We start from the raw sequence: 19475 nt of genomic DNA, 5'->3' as shown, positions 1-19475 counted from the left end.
GGCAAAGTAGATGTCTTGTTTGTTAGGAAGGCAGCAGTAGCTATAGTCTTTAACCCATTCAGAAAACCATGGAAATATAGCTGCTTTTCCTCAGTTGAGGCATATTCCGATCTTCATGAGGATGAAGGCAATTCCTTGTTTTCAAGCATCTATGAAAAGGGATAATATGTGCTGCTCCCTCTATTGTTTTTCATTGAGTTGTTGTCTTTATGACTCTCTAAATATAGCCAGATGGAATCTGTTAGTCATTGTTAATGACACGTTAAACATTTGTAGAGTATTGATTGGTAATTGAGTTTGGATAAAGGAGTGATGTGAAAAACAAGTAACTTCACTTCCATGATGTTTGTGTTTTGGTGTGATTTGCTTCAGGGATCTAGTAATCCTTAGATAACACCTGAAAACAAGAATATAAAGTGTTTTTCTTTGGCTTTTTGTGCCACAAGATTGGTTCTTAAAGTTGGTGTGCTAGTTGGAAAATACTTGGGTCAATTTGAAGAATTTGCTGTTGATTTGTTGGGCTTAGTATCCATTATGTCTTAATGGGTTCTAAAGGAAATGAGTCTTGTCTTGCAGGACAACAGGGGAAGTGGTTTCTGGAGTAGTCTGCAAAGTCTTCAACCAGCCCAAAGCGCGAGCCAAGGAGCTGGGGGCTGATATCTGCCTCATGTACATAGAGATTGAGAAGGCAGAAGTGGTCCAGGATGAGCTGATCAAAGGACTGGATAACAAGAACCCCAAGATTATTGTTACGTGCATTGAGACGCTAAGGAAGGCACTTTGGTGAGTAGGCAGTTTTTAAATCTGTTAACCATTACTGTAGGAAATGTGGTAGTCAAATTGTCACTTACTTGCTGACACTTATTCAGCATAAAAAAAACTTGTTTATTTGTCCTTTTTCAGTGAATTTGGATCGAAGATCATAACGCTCAAGCCTGTAGTAAAAGTCTTGCCAAAACTGTTTGAGTCTCGAGAAAAGGCCGTTCGAGACGAGGCCAAATTGCTAGCGGTGGAGATCTATAGATGGATCCGCGATGCTCTGCGAGCGCCCCTCCAGAATATTAATTCTGTACAGGTGAGACTGCTGCTCCATGAAGTTTTCAAATGCAAAACTTTCACTTTAAAATGTGCATCTGTAGTAGCCATTATACCCGAACATTTGTAGTTCTTCTCTTGAAATATCGGTGTAGATCGGCTCTTGAGTTTTGCGGCTGTTTTGAGGTTGTAATTACTTATTTGACCCTTTTCTTTCAGTTGAAAGATTTGGAGGAAGAATGGGTGAAACTCCCAACTACAGCTCCTAAGCAGAGCAGGTTCTTGCGCTCTCAACAGGACCTAAAGGCCAAGTTTGAGCAGCAGCAAGCTGCAGGAGGAGATGAGGCGGACGGTGAGAATATAGCAAAGTAGTCATTATCAAGAGACAAGGCAGTAGTGAAAATTCTGCATTAAATTTTTACTCTATCATCAAGACAATAAGTGTGTTTACACAGTCTTAAACCTATAATGCTTAAAGGGTTAGTTTACCCAAAAATGAAAATTCTGTCATTAATTACTTAGCCTCATGTCGTTCGACACCCGTAAGACCTTTGTTCATCTTCGGAACACTAAGATATTTTTGTTGAACTCCGATGGCTCAGAAAGCAATGAAATTTGCCCATAAAAGGTACTAAAGGAGTCGTTACAAAGTCCCATCTCACTACAGTGGTTCTACCATAATTTTATGAAGCGGTGAGAATAGTTTGTGCGGAAAACAAAACTCTAAATAACGACTTTATTCAACAAGTTTCTGTCTCCTGCCTAGGCCTTTGACGTGAACTCGCGAAGCACCACGACGCATGCGCGAGAATATCACGTAGAGCCGGCGGTTCGGGCATCCAGGAAATGCACACTTTAGCACCATTTTGACCACTACGGCAAGACCTAAAGCACGATCGATGTAGAATTCAACAGCTTGTATATGGCGTGTCTTCCTCTGCTTGTAAACTAAGCTCCTCGCTTCCGGGTCATGTGTCGGAACGCCTGCTCTACGTGATATTCTCGCGCATGCGTCATGGTGCTTCGTGAGTTCACGTCAAAGGCCTAGGCGGAAGACAGAAACTTGTTGAATAAAGTCGTTATTTAGGTTTATTTTTCCGCACAAACTATTCTCGTCGCTTCATAAAATTATTGTAGAACCACTGTAGTGTGATGGACTTTGTAACAACGTCTTTAGTACCTTTTATGGGTTTTGTGAGTGTAAATTTCATTGCTACTAATGGAGGCCTTTCTGAGCCATCAGATTTCAACAAAAATATCTTAATTTGTGTTCCGAAGATGATCAAAGGTCTTACGGGTGTCGAACGACATGAGGGTAAGTAATTAATGACAGAATTTTCATTTGAGTGAACTAACCCTTTAAGCCAACAACGTGCATGTGTGGTCATGTAAATTAAACAGTTTTTTGCCGTAAGGTGAAATAAACAGTTTAAGAATAAACCGATCGACACCGCTAGATTTTTGCCCATTACCCTGATTTCTCCCAGAATGTAAACACCTTAACCTGCAGAACGTCTGCTTATTGAAGTGCGCATGTGAGATGTTACAGGAAAGAATCCTTATACGGCAGATTTAAGTGCATCCAGCCACAGCGAGTGTTTCTCGCTAGGGAAGGAAAAATGTATCTCAAATTCTTGACAAATGTTCTGTCATCTCATGCAGCCAAAGGGAGGAGAATGAGTCTGCAAATTTTCCACTGACATTTTAAAATACTGCTTTATTTAACATCACAACACCTATAAAAAACAGTGAAATGCATGGATGCTTGCGTTTTGACGTCTTCACTGGGCAATAACCTGTTTTTATTTTTATTTTTTATACAGTCTTGTAAAAGCAGTTTACTTGCACTTGCATATAAATCGGGTTATTTCAATAAACTGATTTTTGGTAGCGTATTGGTGTGCATGTAAACATGCTCAATATTGATATTGTTTTTATAATCTGTCAGATTTGTTTTTTTAAATCCAGTCTTTATAATTGACTGTCTGCACAACCATTTTGGAGGTAATGAAATCAGATCTGTTTGTTCAGACCTTCGGTTGCCATAGTGAATTAATTAGTTTCTAGCACAAAGCCAAGAGGCTTTCTTTAACAACTGAGAGTAGCTGTCTTATGTGTATTTTATAAATATAATATTTATTAATTTCAATTTAATGTTTATTACAATTTAATTCCTTTTAGTTGTCTCATTAATATAATGCCTTCATTAATATTCATTTTAATTTCTGACCATAGGGGCCGATGACGAGGAGGCTGAAGTTGCTCAGGTGGATCCTTATGAGCTTTTGGAAGCCGTTGAGATCCTTTCAAAACTTCCTAAAGACTTCTATGAAAAAATCGTAAGTCAGAACAACAATGTAACTGTATTATTAATCGTTATTGGGTTTTGCGTCAATTTAATTTCTGCTGTATTTCATCTCCTTGTCACAGGAAGCAAAAAAATGGCAGGAAAGGAAGGAAGCGTTAGAGGCAGTGGAGGCTTTGACTAAGAACCCAAAACTAGAGAATGGAGACTATGGGGACCTGGTCCGAGCATTAAAAAAGGTAGAAGTTCTAGTGGAATTCTGGGTAATGGGATATTCTCTCTGAACAAGGCCATTACCACATCCTTTTCTTTCCTTTTTTTTTAGGTTATTGGGAAAGATGCCAATGTGATGCTAGTGGCCATGGCAGCCAAGTGCTTGGCTGGACTGGCAGCAGGACTGAGGAAGAAGTTTGGGACATATGCTGGTCTTGTAAGTGCTCTCCATGATTTTAAATTGTCACAAACCCTTTGATTCCTTTTTTCCTGAAATGTTTAGGGTAAACAGTTTAATTGGATGATTTGTTCCTCTGAATCTTTTCAAGGTGGTGCCAACCATCTTGGAGAAGTTCAAGGAGAAGAAACCTCAGGTGGTCCAGGCCTTGCAGGAGGCCATTGATGCAGTCTTCCTTACTGTGAGTATTCAAAATGCAATGGTGGCAGATGATGATTTGAAATTTGATCCGTTATTAACTTGGCATAAATGTATTGCAGACAACCTTGCAGAACATCAGTGAGGATGTTCTGGGAGTGATGGACAACAAGAACCCCTCCATCAAGCAACAGGCTTCACTGTTCCTCGCCAGAAGCTTCTGTCGCTGCACCCCAAGCACGTTGCCAAAAAGCGTTCTGAAGCCCTTCTGTGCAGCGTTCCTCAAGGTACAGATTCCTCTCCGGTCATTGCTTTCTGAATGCTGGTACTGCTGTCTTTGGGGTCTTGTTTAGTAAGTTGTCCCTCTTCTGTTGGTGCAGCAAGTGAATGATTCTGCTCCGGAGGTCAGAGATGCTGCTTTTGAGGCTTTAGGGACAGCCATGAAGGTGGTGGGGGAGAAAGCAGTCAACCCATTCCTAACTGATGTGGATAAACTCAAGTTGGACAAGGTAAAAATGTGTTTAGCTTTGCTTTTAGCTTTACATACACCAATACTAATATTCTGGTGGACACCAATAACTGATAATTGATTGATTTCTATTTTTGTCTGAAATTAAAAATGGAACACTAAGTATCTTGAATGCTACACCACTTAATATAGAGTATGAAAAAATGGATGTTAATTTTGAAATTTGCTAGTGACTTTTTAAAGATTTGTAGAGAAGGCAAATTTCCCCAAAATGTAAAAAAATGGGGAAATCAAGACACGCATATATCCAATAAAAGTATTTTATTTATTCACTGTGTCTTTGTACCAACCTGGTCCCCTGTAAACTTCCTGAAATTGCATAACCTGCCAATCGAATAAGAACAACTTTCTTTCCCCAGTTTTGCATGCAATATGCACCAGAGTCAGTGCAGAGTTCATGGCTCTTCCTTTCATGTTTCATGCATAAATAGATAAAAGAATGTGCTGATAAAGTGGAGCTTGTTGGCAAGAAAGGAGGTGGTGGAGGAGAGAAGAAAGAGAAGCCTGCTGCAAAAGCACCTCCACCTGTTGAAGCACCTGCCAAACCATCTGGGCCTTCTAAGAAAGCTCCTCCAGCAAAGGTATCATGATTTCTTATTTTAAATCTTTCTTCTTTACAAAAAAAAAAAAATTAAACTAGATTTAAAACCGATTTTGTTCTTCATGAACAGGCTGCAGGACCTCCCAAGAAGGGCAAACCTGCCACTGCCCCAAGTGCAAAGTCCAAGAAGGCTCCAGACACGAAGGAAATTGTCGAGACTGAGTTATCAGTATGTTTTGTATATCTTTCATTGACACATTAAATAATTTTCATTGAACTGAGGGCTTGGCCAAAAAATTGTCTTGGAAAAATGGTCATGTAATTGAATGTTTGTGTGTTCATCAGCTGGAAGTGTGTGAGGAGAAGGCGGCTGCTGTGCTCCCAGCCTCCTGTATGCAGCTGCTGGACAGCGGCAACTGGAAGGAGAGACTTGCTAGCATGGAGGAGTTTCAAAGGGTGACTTGTGGACTTTTTTTGTCCACTTTGTGCCATTTTTAAGCTCTTTTGTAATGATTTCAACTTAAGGAACATGCACTAAACTTAGCTTGATTGCGTTCTGCTAAGGCTGTGGAGCAGATGGACAAATCTGAAATGCCGTGCCAGGCATTAGTCAGGATGCTGGCTAAGAAACCTGGATGGAAAGAGACCAACTTTCAGGTAGTCCTCTTTAACACGCGAGGCTCTTTATAGTTCTCAGGGTTTGGCGTTCGTTCAGGTGCTAGTTTCCAGTATGTTTTTCTTCTCTAGGTGATGCAAATGAAGCTCCACATTGTGGGTCTAATTGCAAAAAAGGGATTGTTCTCAAAGACGTCTGCACTTGTGGTACTGGATGGCCTGGTTGATAAGGTTGGTGACGTGAAGTGTGGAAGTAACGCTAAAGAGGGTCTCACTGCGATCGGGGAGGCCTGTTCTCTGCCATGGACTGCTGAACAGGTTTGTGATCTGGAATGGTTTCCTACATTTTAACAGAAATGTCAATTTTACCAATTTTTGGAGTTTTTTTTTTTTTAAATAATCATGTTAAATTATAAGTAGTATTATTTATGTAGTATTTTATCATTTTATTTACTAGTTTATTCTTATTTAATAGTAGTTAAACTTTTCTATTTCTTGTTTATTTGATTTATTAAAAATGTATTATTACTGACATCTATAATAACAATAATCAAAATATTTTTTGATTATAATATAATAAAATACTTGTTGTTGTTAAACAATTTATTTGATTAAAGATTTTATACATCTATAATAGTAATAATAGAAGTATACACCGATCAGGCATAACATTATGTCCACTGACAGGTGAAATGAATAACACTGACTATCTCTTCATCACGGCACCTGTTAGTGGGTGGGATATATTAGGCAGCAAGTGCACATTTTGTCTTCAAAGTTGATGTGTTAGAAGCAGGAAAAATGGGCCAGCATAAGGATTTGAACCAGTTTGACGAGGGCCAAATTATGACTTGACAGCTGGGTCAGAGCATCTCCAAAACTGCAGCTCTTGTGGGGTGTTCCCGGTTTGCAGTGGTCATTATCTATCAAAAGTGGTCCAAGGAAGGAACAGTGGTGAACCGGCGACAGGGTCATGGGCGGCCAAGGCTCATTGATGCATGTGGAGAGCGAAGGCTGGCTTGTGTGGTCTGATCAAACAGACGAGCTACTGTAGCTCAAATTGCTTAAGAATTTAATGCTGGTTCTGATAGAAAGGTGTCAGAATACACAGTGCATCGCAGTTTGTTGCATCTGGGGCTGCATAGCCGCAGACCAGTCAGGGTGCCCATGCTGACCCCTGTCCACCACCAACAGTGGGCAAGTGAGCATCATAACTGGACCACGTAGCAATAGAAAAAGGTTGCCTGGTCTGAATCGTGTTTTATTTTACATCACGAGGATGGCCGGCATTGTAGCAGACCATGTACATCCTTTCATGGAAACGGTATTCCCGGCTGGCTGTGGCCTCTTTCAGCAGGATAATGCTCCCTGCCACAAAGCAAAAATGGTTCAGGAATGGTTTGAGGAGCACAACAATGAGTTTGAGGTGTTGACTTGGCCTCCAAATTCCCCAAATCTCAATCCAATCGAGCATCTGTGGGATGTGCTGAACAAACAAGTTTGATCCATGGAGGCCCCACTTTGCAACTTGCAGGACTTAAAGGATCTGCTGCTAACAGCTTGGTGCCAGATACCACAGCACACCTTCAGTGGTCTAGTGGAGTCCATGCCTCGACGGGTCAGAGCTGTTTTGGCAGCAAAAGCGAGACCAACACAATATTCATAATGTTATGCCTGTTCAGTGTATATTTATTTTATTAAAATAATAATAATAATAAAACCTATTCAGCTCAAACTTGTCTAACAGTTATTAAATGTATTATTTTTATGACATATTTTTTAAATAATTGCCCTTTTGTTTCTCAATTTTTAGGTTGTCTCGCTGGCTTTTGCTCAGAAAAATCCTAAAAACCAAGCAGAGACGTTGAACTGGTTGGCCAATGCCATGAAGGAGTTTGGATTTGCAGGGTGAGCACTGTATACATGGGCTTTTATTGTTTTTGTTTTTTTCCTTCACGCAGTTAATCTTTTCCTCATTTCTAACTCTGAATTTTATTCCCCATAATCCAGAATAAATGTCAAGGCGTTCATCAACAATGTCAAAACTGCTCTGGGTGCAACAAATCCTGTGAGTAATTTCATGAGTCATGGTTTCAGTATACATAACCATATTCTATTAGGCCTTTCAAGTGGAATGACTCGTTTAATGCTACTTTTATGTGCAACACTTGCTAATAGTGATTAATGACCAACATTTGCCTGGAATATTACAATGTTATATTGGCCTTTGTTCAAAATGAACTTCAAATCCATTTGTCAGTTTAATGAGCTGTTCATGTTAAATTCAGGCTGTGAGGACGTCAGCGATTGCTCTGTTGGGAGTCATGTTCCTGTACATGGGCGCTCCCCTGCGCATGTTCTTTGAAGACGAAAAACCAGCCCTCCTTTCTCAAATAGATGCTGAGTTTGAGAAGGTAAATATGGCCTTTTGAAATGCAGTAATTGAAAGTGACCATTTCAAAGAGTTGACTTGACCATCAGTGGGTTTTAGCTCTCATTAAAACCTGCTTTATGTACATAATCAAGTGAACCACACCTGTTTATTCATATTTTTATTTGGTATAAAACAACTCATAAATAAATAAAAATATATATTTAAAAGAGATTTTTTTGGGGGGTGCTTCGTTGTCTGTAATGCCCATGTTTGCCCTTTACAGTAACAAAGCAGATTGTTTCATTGTTCAATCCTTTCACACTACTGATGTGTATTTAATGATATTATATTTAATTAAATGGGGTCGATTTTTAAATTCACGCTGACTTTTACAGACCACTAGTGTTATGTTTTAAATCCTTTTATTTTTGTTTTTCTTGTTAAATCTGACTTTTCACCTGGTCATGCTCTTTAATAGATGCAGGGTCAGTCTCCTCCTGCCCCAATCCGTGGCGCCAAAAAAGCAGGAGCTGAGGAGGAGGGAGATGCGGCTGAAGAAGAGGAGGTGGACGGTGGATCCGCAGACATCATGGACCTGCTGCCCAGAACTGATATCAGGTCAGTGAGAATCTGGCTGTGCTTCAGAAATATTTTCTTTTCAAATAATAGATCTTTTGGATGCTAGTATGAATAAAAAGGATCAGGTTGTATAATAATTTTTTCCCCTCTCATTCAGTGATAAAATCACATATGACATGGTGTCAAAGATTAGTGACAAGAACTGGAAGGTCAGAAAGGAGGGCCTTGATGAGGTGGCGGCGGTCATTTCCGATGCCAAATTCATCCAGGCCAGCATCGGCGAGCTACCGATGGCACTGAAGGGCCGTCTCAATGACTCCAACAAACTACTGGTAACATACATTTCTTATTAAACTATCTAATAACAGAAATTAAATATTTGAATTTTGTTTAGTGTTTATCACATGCATTTTTTTTTTGTGCTTATTGCCACACGGGCATTTCAGTTATTAAAGGCATGGTTGTAATCGCATAGCATCTGTCCGTAGGTCCAGCAGACTCTCAATATTCTGCAGCAGATAGCCACTGCCATGGGTCCATCACTCAAGCAGCACGTCAAGAACCTAGGAATTCCAGTCATTACCGTTCTTGGTGACAGCAAGGTATGATTCTTCACTAATTGTGGGTTTTTGTTACACTTGTGGTGTAGAATCACACTAGCTTGAGGTTATCTGAACAGTCAGACAAGTAGCACAAGCTTGAGTGTTAAATAGTTTCTAATTTGCTTGGAATTTGACTCTTTCAGTCTAACGTCCGTGCTGCTGCCATGACGACGCTGAACGCTTGGGTGGAGCAGACTGGAATGAAGGAGTGGCTTGAAGGAGAGGACCTAGCAGAGGAGCTCAAGAAGGAAAACCCCTTCCTCAGACAGGAGGTACAGCATTTGCGTTTAACCCTGTAAAGCCTGACATATGAAATAGTCAGAAAAATTATTTTTGAAATCGAGAAATAATCTTTAAAAAGTTGAATGTTACATGTTTTGATACTGTAAGGGAACAAAACACAATGTGATGCAGTACAATGATGATTGAGGGATGTTGAATATAAAATATAAAAGTTATTCTTGCTTATACTTAAAAAAAAAACAAAGATTTTACTACAAAAATACATACTATGGCCTGAAGGGATGGTTTTTATACTATAATTATACTAAAAGGCCTTTTACTTGCTAGAAAGTATGAACTATCAATCAGATGACAGGCATGTTGTAGATTGTGTGCAACAGGTTTTTCAGCAATTATATTTTCTTAAGCGTTTGTTTTTTGTGTGCATCAGATATGATACAATAGGGCTAATTTCAAACCTGTGAAGTATTTGTTTGTTCTACATGTTTTTGTTCTAACACACAAATGGCCTTAAAGCTAAGAGACGGTCAAAAAGCCACAACTTTTTTTGAATGCTTATTTTTATCTGTTTTATTTGATCAACGATCACAAGCTAAAATGCTGCTTAAATGTTATAGTTACTGGGCTGGCTGGCTGAGAAGCTGCCCACCCTGCGTACGGTGCCCACGGACCTCATGCTGTGTTTGCCTAACCTGTACGCCTGCCTGGAGGACCGCAGCGGCGACGTGCGCAAGAAAGCTCAGGATGCCCTTCCCACCTTCATGATGCACCTGGGCTACGAGAAGATGGTCAAGGCTACCGGCAAACTGAAGGCAAGTAGGAAATGGGATAACCTTGAAGCTGGCTTGTTTGACTTTGACAAGAGCAGCCATTACTCCAGTCTTCAGTGTCGCATGATCCTTGAATTTATTACTAATATGCTAATTTGGTGCTCAAGAAACGTTTAACAATGATGAAAACGATTCTTTGAAGAGAGAGTTCCAAAGATCAGCATTTATTTGAAGCAATCTTTGGTAGCATTATCATTAGGGGCCAAGCACCGAAGGTGCGAAGGCACCTATTGAAACCGTTCCCGTTCTTATTATTAGGGGCCAAGCACCGAAGGTGCGAAGGCACCTATTGAAACCGTTCCCGTTCCTATTATTATTATTATTCATCTTCTTCTTCTTCTTCTTCCGCCACGAAGTCTATGGCAGCCCATAGAACCGTATGGTAAAAAGTTGTGAAATTTGGCACACTCATAGAGGACAGTCTGAAATGTCACCGTAGCAAATTTGGAGTCTCAAACTCAATCCCTCTAGCGCCACCATCAGTCCAAAATTTGACTCATGTTTATGCTAATAACTTTTGAACCATAAGGGCTAGAAACAAAATTCTTTTTTCCTCTGATTCCTTGACTCAAGACGATTCGATTGCACCATATGACGTCATTTTCCGTCATACAAATTTTCCCGCCATTTTGAATTTTCCGAAAAACCTACTTTTACGAACTCGTCCTAGACGGTTCATCCGATTTGCACGAAAATTGAACCAGATCATCTTCAGACCATGCTGACAAAAAATCTTGCAAATCAAGTTGATTCGTCAAATCATTTGCGATAAACGCGCAAACAAATTTTACGTAGCGGTTGCAAAAACACTCTTAAGGCAATATCTCCGCAACGCTTTATCGTATTCAAACCAAACTTGGTACATGTCATCACAAGCGTGACTTGAGGCAACATACAGCGTTTCGGCGCAGCGCCACCTACTGGTCCGGAGATACGAAAAATTGCTCTTTTTGCTTATAACTTCTGAACTGTTTGTCCAAAAATCATAAAAGTGGTCTCGTTACATTCAGGACGGCATGCCGAGTCGTCTGATATTCAATTTTACCATATCGGCCATTTTGGCTGTCGGCCATTTTGAATTTTGTCAAAAAATGCTATATTTTACAAATGCATTAGTATATTGTTACTAAACTCGGTATGTGACTTCCTTGCTATGCCCTGAAGGTACTCAAAAAGTTTTAGGGCAGTGCCACCTTGTGGTCAAAAGATATAACAAACTTGACAAAAATGCTAATAACTTTTGATTAAATTAGCCTAGTATATTGAAACTGGTCATAATAGAGTCATTGGCTCATGCCGATTCAATTGCAACCTATGATGTCATTTTCGGTCATGATAATTTCCCCGCCATTTTTATTTTTCCAAAAAACCTACTTTTACGAACTCGTCCTAGACGGTTTGTCCGATTTGCACGAAAATTGAACCAGATCATCTTCAGACCATGCTGACAAAAAATCTTGCAAATCAAGTTGATTTGTCAAATTGTTTTCGATAAACGCGCACACAAATTTTGCGTAGCGGTTGCAAAAACACTCATAAGCCTATATCTCCACAACGCTTTATCGTATTCAAACCAATCTTGGTATATGTCATCACAAGCATGACCTGAAGCAACATGCAGCGTTTCGGCGCAGCGCCACCTACTGGTCCGGAGATACAAAAAATGGCTATTTTTGCTTATAACTTTTGAACTGTTTGTCCAAAAATCATGTCTTCCGCACCATGCTTTGAAGGTACTCAAAACGTTTTGGGGCAGTGCCACCTTGTGGTCAGAGGTTATAACAAAATTTACAAAAATAATAATAACGTTTGATTAAATTAGCCTAGTTTAATGAAACTGGTCATAATACAGTCATTGGCTCATGCCGAGAACAGAGATACTAATTTTTCCATATTTGGTCAAACATCCTGTCCTCAATGTTCTTATTTGGTCAAAACCTACTTTTTCAAACTCATCCTAGACCGTTTGTCCAATTTCCACCAAAATCGAATTGTATCATCTTCAGACTGTGTCAACAAAAAGTTAGGGATTTTGCATCAATAGATGAAACCGTTTTTGTAAACCACAGCGACGAAGTTGAGCCATTATGCCAAAATTACTCTTGAGGCTGTATCTCTGCAATGCTTTGACATATTGGCATCAAACTTTGCATGTGTCATTGTTCCCTTATTCTGACCACACCACATCAATTTCGTATCTGTGCCACCTATTGGTCAAAAGTGATAAACCATTAACTTACATTATCAGTGACTCAATATATGATATTTCAGCCATTTTGCCTAATCTTCTTAAACTGTATAATTGTTAATTGTTGCAGTTGGTCTGACACTCTCAGACTACAATGCATTTTCAGCCTTTTGCTTAAAATCATCTTAAAACGTGATTAATTGCTCATTGCTCCAGTTGATCTGACACTGCCAGCCATTTTGGCATGTATTGTCTTCTTCTTTGCGCTTGGCCCCGGTATTGCTGCTTGCAGCTATATTTATTATTCATCTTCTTCTTCTTCTTCTTCTTCCGCCACGAAGTCTATGGCAGCCCATAGAACCGTATGGTAAAAAGTTGTGAAATTTGGCACACTAATAGAGGACAGTCTGAAATGTCACCGTAGCAAATTTGGAGTCTCAAACTCAATCCCTCTAGCGCCACCATCAGTCCAAAATGTGACTCATGTTTATGCTAATAACTTTTGAACCATAAGGGCTAGAAACAAAATTCTTTTTTCCTCTGATTCCTTTGCTCAAGACGATTCGATTACACCATATGACGTCATGTTCCGTCATAAAAATTTTCCCGCCATTTTGAATTTTCCGAAAAACCTACTTTTACGAACTCGTCCTAGACGGTTCATCCGATTTGCACGAAAATTGAACCAGATCATCTTCAGACCATGCTGACAAAAAATCTTGCAAATCAAGTTGATTCGTCAAATCATTTGCGATAAACGCGCAAACAAATTTTACGTAGCGGTTGCAAAAACACTCTTAAGGCAATATCTCCGCAACGCTTTATTGTATTCAAACCAATCTTGGTACATGTCATCACAAGCATGACCTGAGGCAACATGCAGCGTTTCGGCGCAGCGCCACCTACTGGTCCGGAGATACAAAAAATGGCTATTTTTGCTTATAACTTATGAACTGTTTGTCCAAAATTCATGTCTTCCGCACCATGCTTTGAAGGTACTCAAAAAGTTTTGGGGCAGTGCCACCTTGTGGTCAGAGGTTATAACAAAATTTACAAACATGCTAATAACTTTTGATTAAATTAGCCTAGTTTAATGAAACTGGTCATAATACAGTCATTGGCTCATGCCGAGAACATAGATACTAATTTTGCCATATTTGGTCAAACATCATGTCCTCAATGTTCTTATTTGATCAAAACCTACTTTTTCAAACTCATCCTAGACCGTTTGTCCAATTTCCACCAAAATCGAATCGTATCATCTTCAGACTGTGTCAACAAAAAGTTAGGAATTTTGCATCAATAGATGAAACCGTTTTTGTAAACCGCAGTGACGAAGTTGAGCCATGATACCAAAATGACTCTTGAGGCTGTATCTCTGCAATGCTTTGACATATTGGCATCAAACTTTGCATGTGTCATTGTTCTCTTATTCTGACCACACCACATACATTTCGTAACTGTGCCACCTATTGGTCAAAAGTGATAAACCATTAACTTATATTATCAGTGACTCTATATATGATATTTCAGCCATTTTGCCTAATCTTCTTAAACTGTATAATTGTTCATTGCTGCAGTTGGTCTGACACTCTCAGACTACAATGCATTTTCAGCCTTTTGCCTAAAATCATCTTAAAACGTGATTAATTTCTCATTGCTGCAGTTGATCTGACACTGCCATCCATTTTGGCAGGTCTTGTCTTCTTCTTTGCGCTTGGCCCCGGTATTGCTGCTTGCAGCTATATTTTTTACTGTCACTTTTGATCCATTTAATGTGTCCTTGTTGAATATAAGTGTTACGTAAGATCTTAGTGACCTCAAACTTATGAATTGTAATGTGTTCTGGTCTTATTAACCATGTACATGGATCAACTTTTGACCAGAGAAAAGCAGTTGTGTAATTGCCCTCTTGTCTTTCTACAGCCGGCTTCAAAGGACCAGGTGGTTGGCATGCTGGAAAAGGCCAGGGCCGTGATGCCAGCCAAGCCTGCAGCTCCTGCCAAAGCTGGAGCCTCCAAATCCGCCTCCAGTGCTCCTGCTGCCAAACCAGCTTCAGGTTCACTCGCTTTCCCTTTAACCACAGCTAACATGACCACCACTGCTTGGCTGGTTTGAGCTCTTTTGAACAGGGGTGGGCAACTCTGGCCATTAAGATCCACTTTCCTGCAGAAAGGACATTGGATCTTGAGGGACAGATTTTCTCAGCGCTGCTTTTGAATCATTTGTATTTTGTTTGTTTTTTGTGAAATCAGGTATTCTGAAAATGTACATTAGAAACTCTGGACTCAGCTTGAATGCCTTTTATTTTACAGCTCCAGCCAGGAACCAAAGTCCCAGTGAAGACTTCAGTGAACCAGAACCCAAACCAGACACTAAGAAAGCTAAACCAGCAGGTCCTGCAGCTAAAAAGGTGTGGCACATTTCAGTTTTTCAGCTTTTTTTAGGGAGTTGCTGCTCAAGAACAATTTAAAACCTTGTCCAATCTGTGATCTGAAACACCAGGTCCATAATACACAAGGGACAGTTCATGGGAAGACACTGACAATTTTCTTTTATAGTTCAAAATAAGCCTCTATTGAAATTAAATTTAGGTTTATACCCATTTATTTAAAGAGTGTTGAGATGAATTGGGTTCTGTATTTTAGCATTGTAAATGAGTGTTACTCTAAAGTGTCATTTTGTGCACTAGAGAGAGAGCATGGAGCTCAAGGTGAAAGGAGAGAAAGATAATGCTAAACAAAGCAGGGTCTCAAGAGGGATGCCTTCCAGCGAGAAGGTATTTTTTTCCTATAGGGCACCATTGGAGCTGGTGTGAGGTGGTACGGTTTGGTGGGGAAGCACTGCATGTAATGTTGTAAACTGATTCACAATCTTCCTTCCCACCTTCTTTATTACAGCCACAATGGTCCAATCCAATTTTGGTAGTCAGTGGAAATTAAGGCTGAACAATTAATCGAAACAAAATTGAAATTGCAGTCTTAGTGTGATAGTTAAAATTACAAAGCCATACTACAATTTCATTACGCAGAGTGTTTGAGTAAAGCAGTGGCACTGTTCATTTACAAGCAAATAGGGATGTTAATTTCATATGCACGCTCCAAAAACAAGTTCACAGAAAGGAAACTGAGACCGCAGAAAAAGGCATCCTGTATGTTTGTTTTTTTACAAAAGCACAATGTTTTGTTTTTGGCGTGAGGGGAACTAAAATAGCCTATTGCTATGTTTATCATGTTTATAATATGTGTAAACATTTCACTTTATATACCGGTATTTTACAAGAATGTAGTAATTAGGGCTGTCAAGCGATTATAATTTTTGATCTAATTACACGGTGTGGCGATTTAATTAATCGCACATCAAATTTGGCAGAAGATCCTTTTAAAGTCATTGTGTAAAAAAAGAAATCAAATAGACATTGCAAAAAGTAGCTTCAGAAAGAAATATTTTTGGGTGAACTATACTTTTTTAATGTTTGTTTTTATTAATATGGAAATATGAAATAATTTTTAATGAAATTATACTCTTAATTAGAAACTAAATCTGCCAGTAGGTGGCGGTAAATTTCTATTGTAGTCATTGAGTCATTCATTCACTTGATTAGTTCAAACGGCTGATTCTTTATGAAAATAGTAAATGTAAATGGTTCTCTTTATGGTCTATTGAATCATCGGTTCACCCGATTTTTTTTAAAACGTGGATTCAGAAATGAAGCACCACTGTGTATTGCTCTGAGTCGGAGATGAACAGCTCTACTTTCTTTATACTTTCGTCAACAAAACTGAGTAAAACACAATATTGTGTCTAAAACAACACAATATCAACTTGCTAATCTATTTTATTAAACTGTTTTATAAGATCAGTATTAAATTTGCACTCATCTCGTGCTATTATGGACAGAAAAACTATTTCATGTGATATTGCACTCGGTACTCGTGTGATATTGCTTATAGGCCTACTGTATATTATGATGTAAATGTGAACGGCGTTTTCGCACTGGCAGTTTAGTTCGAAGCGGGGCACGGTTCACATAAAAAATTGGTCATGTGAAAGCGGTCATGCAGACCCGGGTGAGCTGAGCTCAGGGGTACAGAGCCCGAGACTGCCCGAAGGAGGTGGTCTGAGTTTGTTTGCGCAACTTGCGCTCGAACTGTGCGGCGATTCACGTGAATGTGAAGGCAACACTGACTCAGATGTGCAAGAAAAGTAACCTGCGCATGCATTTTATCAGATGAAGATGTATTAAGGGATGATAGTGTTGATGATTTACCTGGGATATGAGCGTGCATGCAGTGTATTTGTGCATAGCACCGGTGGGAACAATCACGCTCTGACGCACGTGGACCACGACAAACGTGCTCAGTTTAAAAATGCCCAGAGACTAACACCCTGTATCTGGAATTTCATGGAGATTCTAACTGCACTCTATAGGCTTTATCATACAGTGCGTTGTTGCCTTGCATCAATTAACTGTATGAAATGGAAGATGAGCTAGTTAGGTCTGGGGCGGGGCAAGTGCGTTAAATGTGTAAAACTGTTTTTTTTTTTTTGCCGTAACCAATTCATCTATCGCGTTAAATTGACAGCCCTAGTAATACAGTGCGACTTATTTGTGACTTTTTTTATTTTTTCAAACTCAAATTTTATTTGTAGCGTATTTAACCATGTAGCAGTGTATTAAAATATCTTGAAATTATTATTTTTTTTACCAATAGTATTAATTGGTCAATTCTTACTGCCACTGGTTAACGGTTAACCAATTAATTATGAGCATCCCTACTATATAACTTGTCGACCTGAAGTACCAGAATGTGAGACTTCAGTGGTTCAGTGTAACAACTGTTTTCCTGATATTTTAGGGTGTTGTGGGTAAGAAACCTCCAGCTAAGGTTGGGGCAAAGGATGAGGAGGACAGATCTGGTCCCATCTTCATCCTCGTTCCCAATGGCAAAGAGCAGAGGATCAAGGAAGAGAGGGCGTTAAAGGTGAGCTGCTTTTGAACTGTCCTTGTGAACAACATTTGTGCGCACTTGAGTAGCACCGTTGAGCTCGTCTGAGTTTGGTTACTAAAGCCCAACTCTTCTCTAGATTCTGAAGTGGAACTTCACGACTCCTCGGGACGAGTATGTGGAGCAGCTGAAGACTCAAATGTCAACAAGTCTGGCCAAGTGGCTCCAAGATGAACTCTTCCACTTTGACTTTCAGCGCCATGTAAAAGCTATTGGAGCCATGATTGAAGTTAGTTAGTCACGTAGTAGCATTTGGCAAGTCTGCAATCATATCAAATTGTACTAGACTTATAACTTGTTTATTTTGCAGCACATGGAGGCGGAGTTTGACGCTGTGATTGGCTGTCTGGATCTGGTGTTGAAGTGGTTCACCTTGCGGTTCTTTGACACCAACACCAGTGTGCTGATGAAAGCCCTGGAGTTCCTCAAACTGCTCTTCCTCATGCTGAACAGGAAGAACTACCAGCTCAGCGACTACGAGGCCTCGTCCTTCATACCCTACCTGATCCTCAAGGTGGTTCTTCATCCATTATCATTATCTTTGGACAACAAATGCATCTCGTTAGTTGAAACACAGCCTAACGGTTGTCCTTTTCGGTTTCCTGCCCTCTGCGCAGGTTGGAGAATCAAAAGATGTGGTGCGCAAAGATGTCCGTGCTATTCTGACGATGCTGTGTAATGTCTACGCCGCCAGTAAAGTCTTCCCCTTACTTCTGGATGGAACCAAATCAAAGAACTCCAAGCAGAGATCTGGTAAATGCACATACATTTGATTTCTCAGACACTTTCTACGGTAAAATGGTTGTTTTGTGTTTAGGTTTATGACATTGTGGTCTTATTTGTTCTTCAGAATGTCTTGAGGAGCTCGGATGCCTGATTGAGAACTTCGGTATGAATGTGTGCCAGCCGTCTCCGGCCAAGGCTCTTAAAGAAATCGCCACTCACATCGGCGACCGTGACACTACGGTCCGCAATGCTGCTCTCAATACAGTCCTGGCTGCCTACAACGCCTGTGGAGAGCAGGTCTTCAAACTTATCGGCAATGTAAGACGTCAGTTACCCTCAAACATTATGTTTCAGATGGCTAATGCCAATGTCTTAGAGCTGGGTGTCCGATATAAAGGCAATATATGTGAGATTGCACTGTTTAATTTAAAGAAACGCATGCATAACAATTGCTAAAAATTAAATGCATGTTTATTTTACATAATATTAAAGGTTCAATAGGTGATTCTCTAAGGAATTTTTTTTAATGCTGGTTGTAAGTCGCATATCCTTATGGCAATCACTGTAAAGCTTTTTATAAATGAATTTTTATAAACGTATATTAGGGCTGGGTAAAAAAAATCTTTCTCATTTTTAAGAACCAATATCGATTCTTATATCCCAAGAATCGATTAGTCATCCTGTTTTCTGTTGAATGAACGGGACATTGTAGCGTGTCTCCCATCCAATAAATCGCAATAATCTTTGTGCTTTGTTACTATTGATAAGAAACAAAGTCTCAGATTTCAAATTACGTCCATTTTATTACAAAATTAAAAAACATAAATACCGTTTTGGTGCGAGATCGCTCTGGCGCAGCTCAACTCAAGAGAAGCGGCACATGTACTGATCTTCTCTTCCGCCTTAAAACCAGTTACAGCGCGAAATAAACATTGAGTGAGCATCTGAATAAAGTGTGTTAAACCATAAACGAGTTTTCAGTCATTGCATTCGGTCCGAATGAAATGAAAGCATGTTCCCCATCAGTCAACATGTGTTTGCATACCACTGCGCAGCCTGTTCACACAGACATCATACGTCATCAACGCGTTCACCTACGCTGTGCAGACAGAGCGAGAATGGCAGGCAAACAGTTGTTTACATTTAATTGTAGTACTGTTACTCACTGTACTGTAAAGTTTTCTCACCGGTGAATGATGCATGCAATCCAATAACTTTGTCTCTGGTCTGTGCGCGATGTTGCTATGGATGGCGTTTTGCAGTGAGGGTGAGGTTTGTATGCTTTCAATGCTAGCAGGCTAAAGTTGGCA

At 39.8% G+C, this 19475-nt stretch overlaps 1 protein-coding gene across 4 annotated transcripts in view; it reads left to right on the top strand.

Moving 5' to 3' along the window:
- Positions 1 to 19475, top strand: part of ckap5 (cytoskeleton associated protein 5) — a 35026-nt gene that overhangs the window by 4860 nt on the left and 10691 nt on the right. For 2 of the 4 annotated variants that reach the window (XM_079809973.1, XM_079809972.1), the window contains exons 4-33: positions 577 to 783; positions 904 to 1075; positions 1255 to 1387; positions 3271 to 3374; positions 3466 to 3579; positions 3666 to 3770; positions 3883 to 3972; positions 4052 to 4216; positions 4310 to 4438; positions 4890 to 5039; positions 5130 to 5228; positions 5345 to 5455; positions 5564 to 5656; positions 5747 to 5932; positions 7428 to 7522; positions 7625 to 7682; positions 7903 to 8028; positions 8467 to 8606; positions 8725 to 8899; positions 9056 to 9169; positions 9313 to 9441; positions 10030 to 10224; positions 14357 to 14489; positions 14746 to 14843; positions 15123 to 15209; positions 17290 to 17415; positions 17519 to 17668; positions 17750 to 17953; positions 18057 to 18192; positions 18290 to 18483. In XM_079809973.1, coding sequence (XP_079666099.1) covers positions 577 to 783; positions 904 to 1075; positions 1255 to 1387; positions 3271 to 3374; positions 3466 to 3579; positions 3666 to 3770; positions 3883 to 3972; positions 4052 to 4216; positions 4310 to 4438; positions 4890 to 5039; positions 5130 to 5228; positions 5345 to 5455; positions 5564 to 5656; positions 5747 to 5932; positions 7428 to 7522; positions 7625 to 7682; positions 7903 to 8028; positions 8467 to 8606; positions 8725 to 8899; positions 9056 to 9169; positions 9313 to 9441; positions 10030 to 10224; positions 14357 to 14489; positions 14746 to 14843; positions 15123 to 15209; positions 17290 to 17415; positions 17519 to 17668; positions 17750 to 17953; positions 18057 to 18192; positions 18290 to 18483 — 4018 coding nt within the window. The remainder of the gene's footprint in view (positions 1 to 576; positions 784 to 903; positions 1076 to 1254; positions 1388 to 3270; positions 3375 to 3465; positions 3580 to 3665; positions 3771 to 3882; positions 3973 to 4051; positions 4217 to 4309; positions 4439 to 4889; positions 5040 to 5129; positions 5229 to 5344; positions 5456 to 5563; positions 5657 to 5746; positions 5933 to 7427; positions 7523 to 7624; positions 7683 to 7902; positions 8029 to 8466; positions 8607 to 8724; positions 8900 to 9055; positions 9170 to 9312; positions 9442 to 10029; positions 10225 to 14356; positions 14490 to 14745; positions 14844 to 15122; positions 15210 to 17289; positions 17416 to 17518; positions 17669 to 17749; positions 17954 to 18056; positions 18193 to 18289; positions 18484 to 19475) is intronic. The other 2 variants (XM_079809974.1, XM_079809975.1) reach the window with 1 other exon arrangement.

This window comes from Gobio gobio, assembly GCF_949357685.1.
Source record: "Gobio gobio genome assembly, chromosome: 25".
Classification (NCBI taxonomy): domain Eukaryota; kingdom Metazoa; phylum Chordata; class Actinopteri; order Cypriniformes; family Gobionidae; genus Gobio; species Gobio gobio.
The sequence above is the reverse complement of the archived record's forward strand: the minus strand, read 5'-3'. Positions and strand labels throughout refer to the sequence as shown.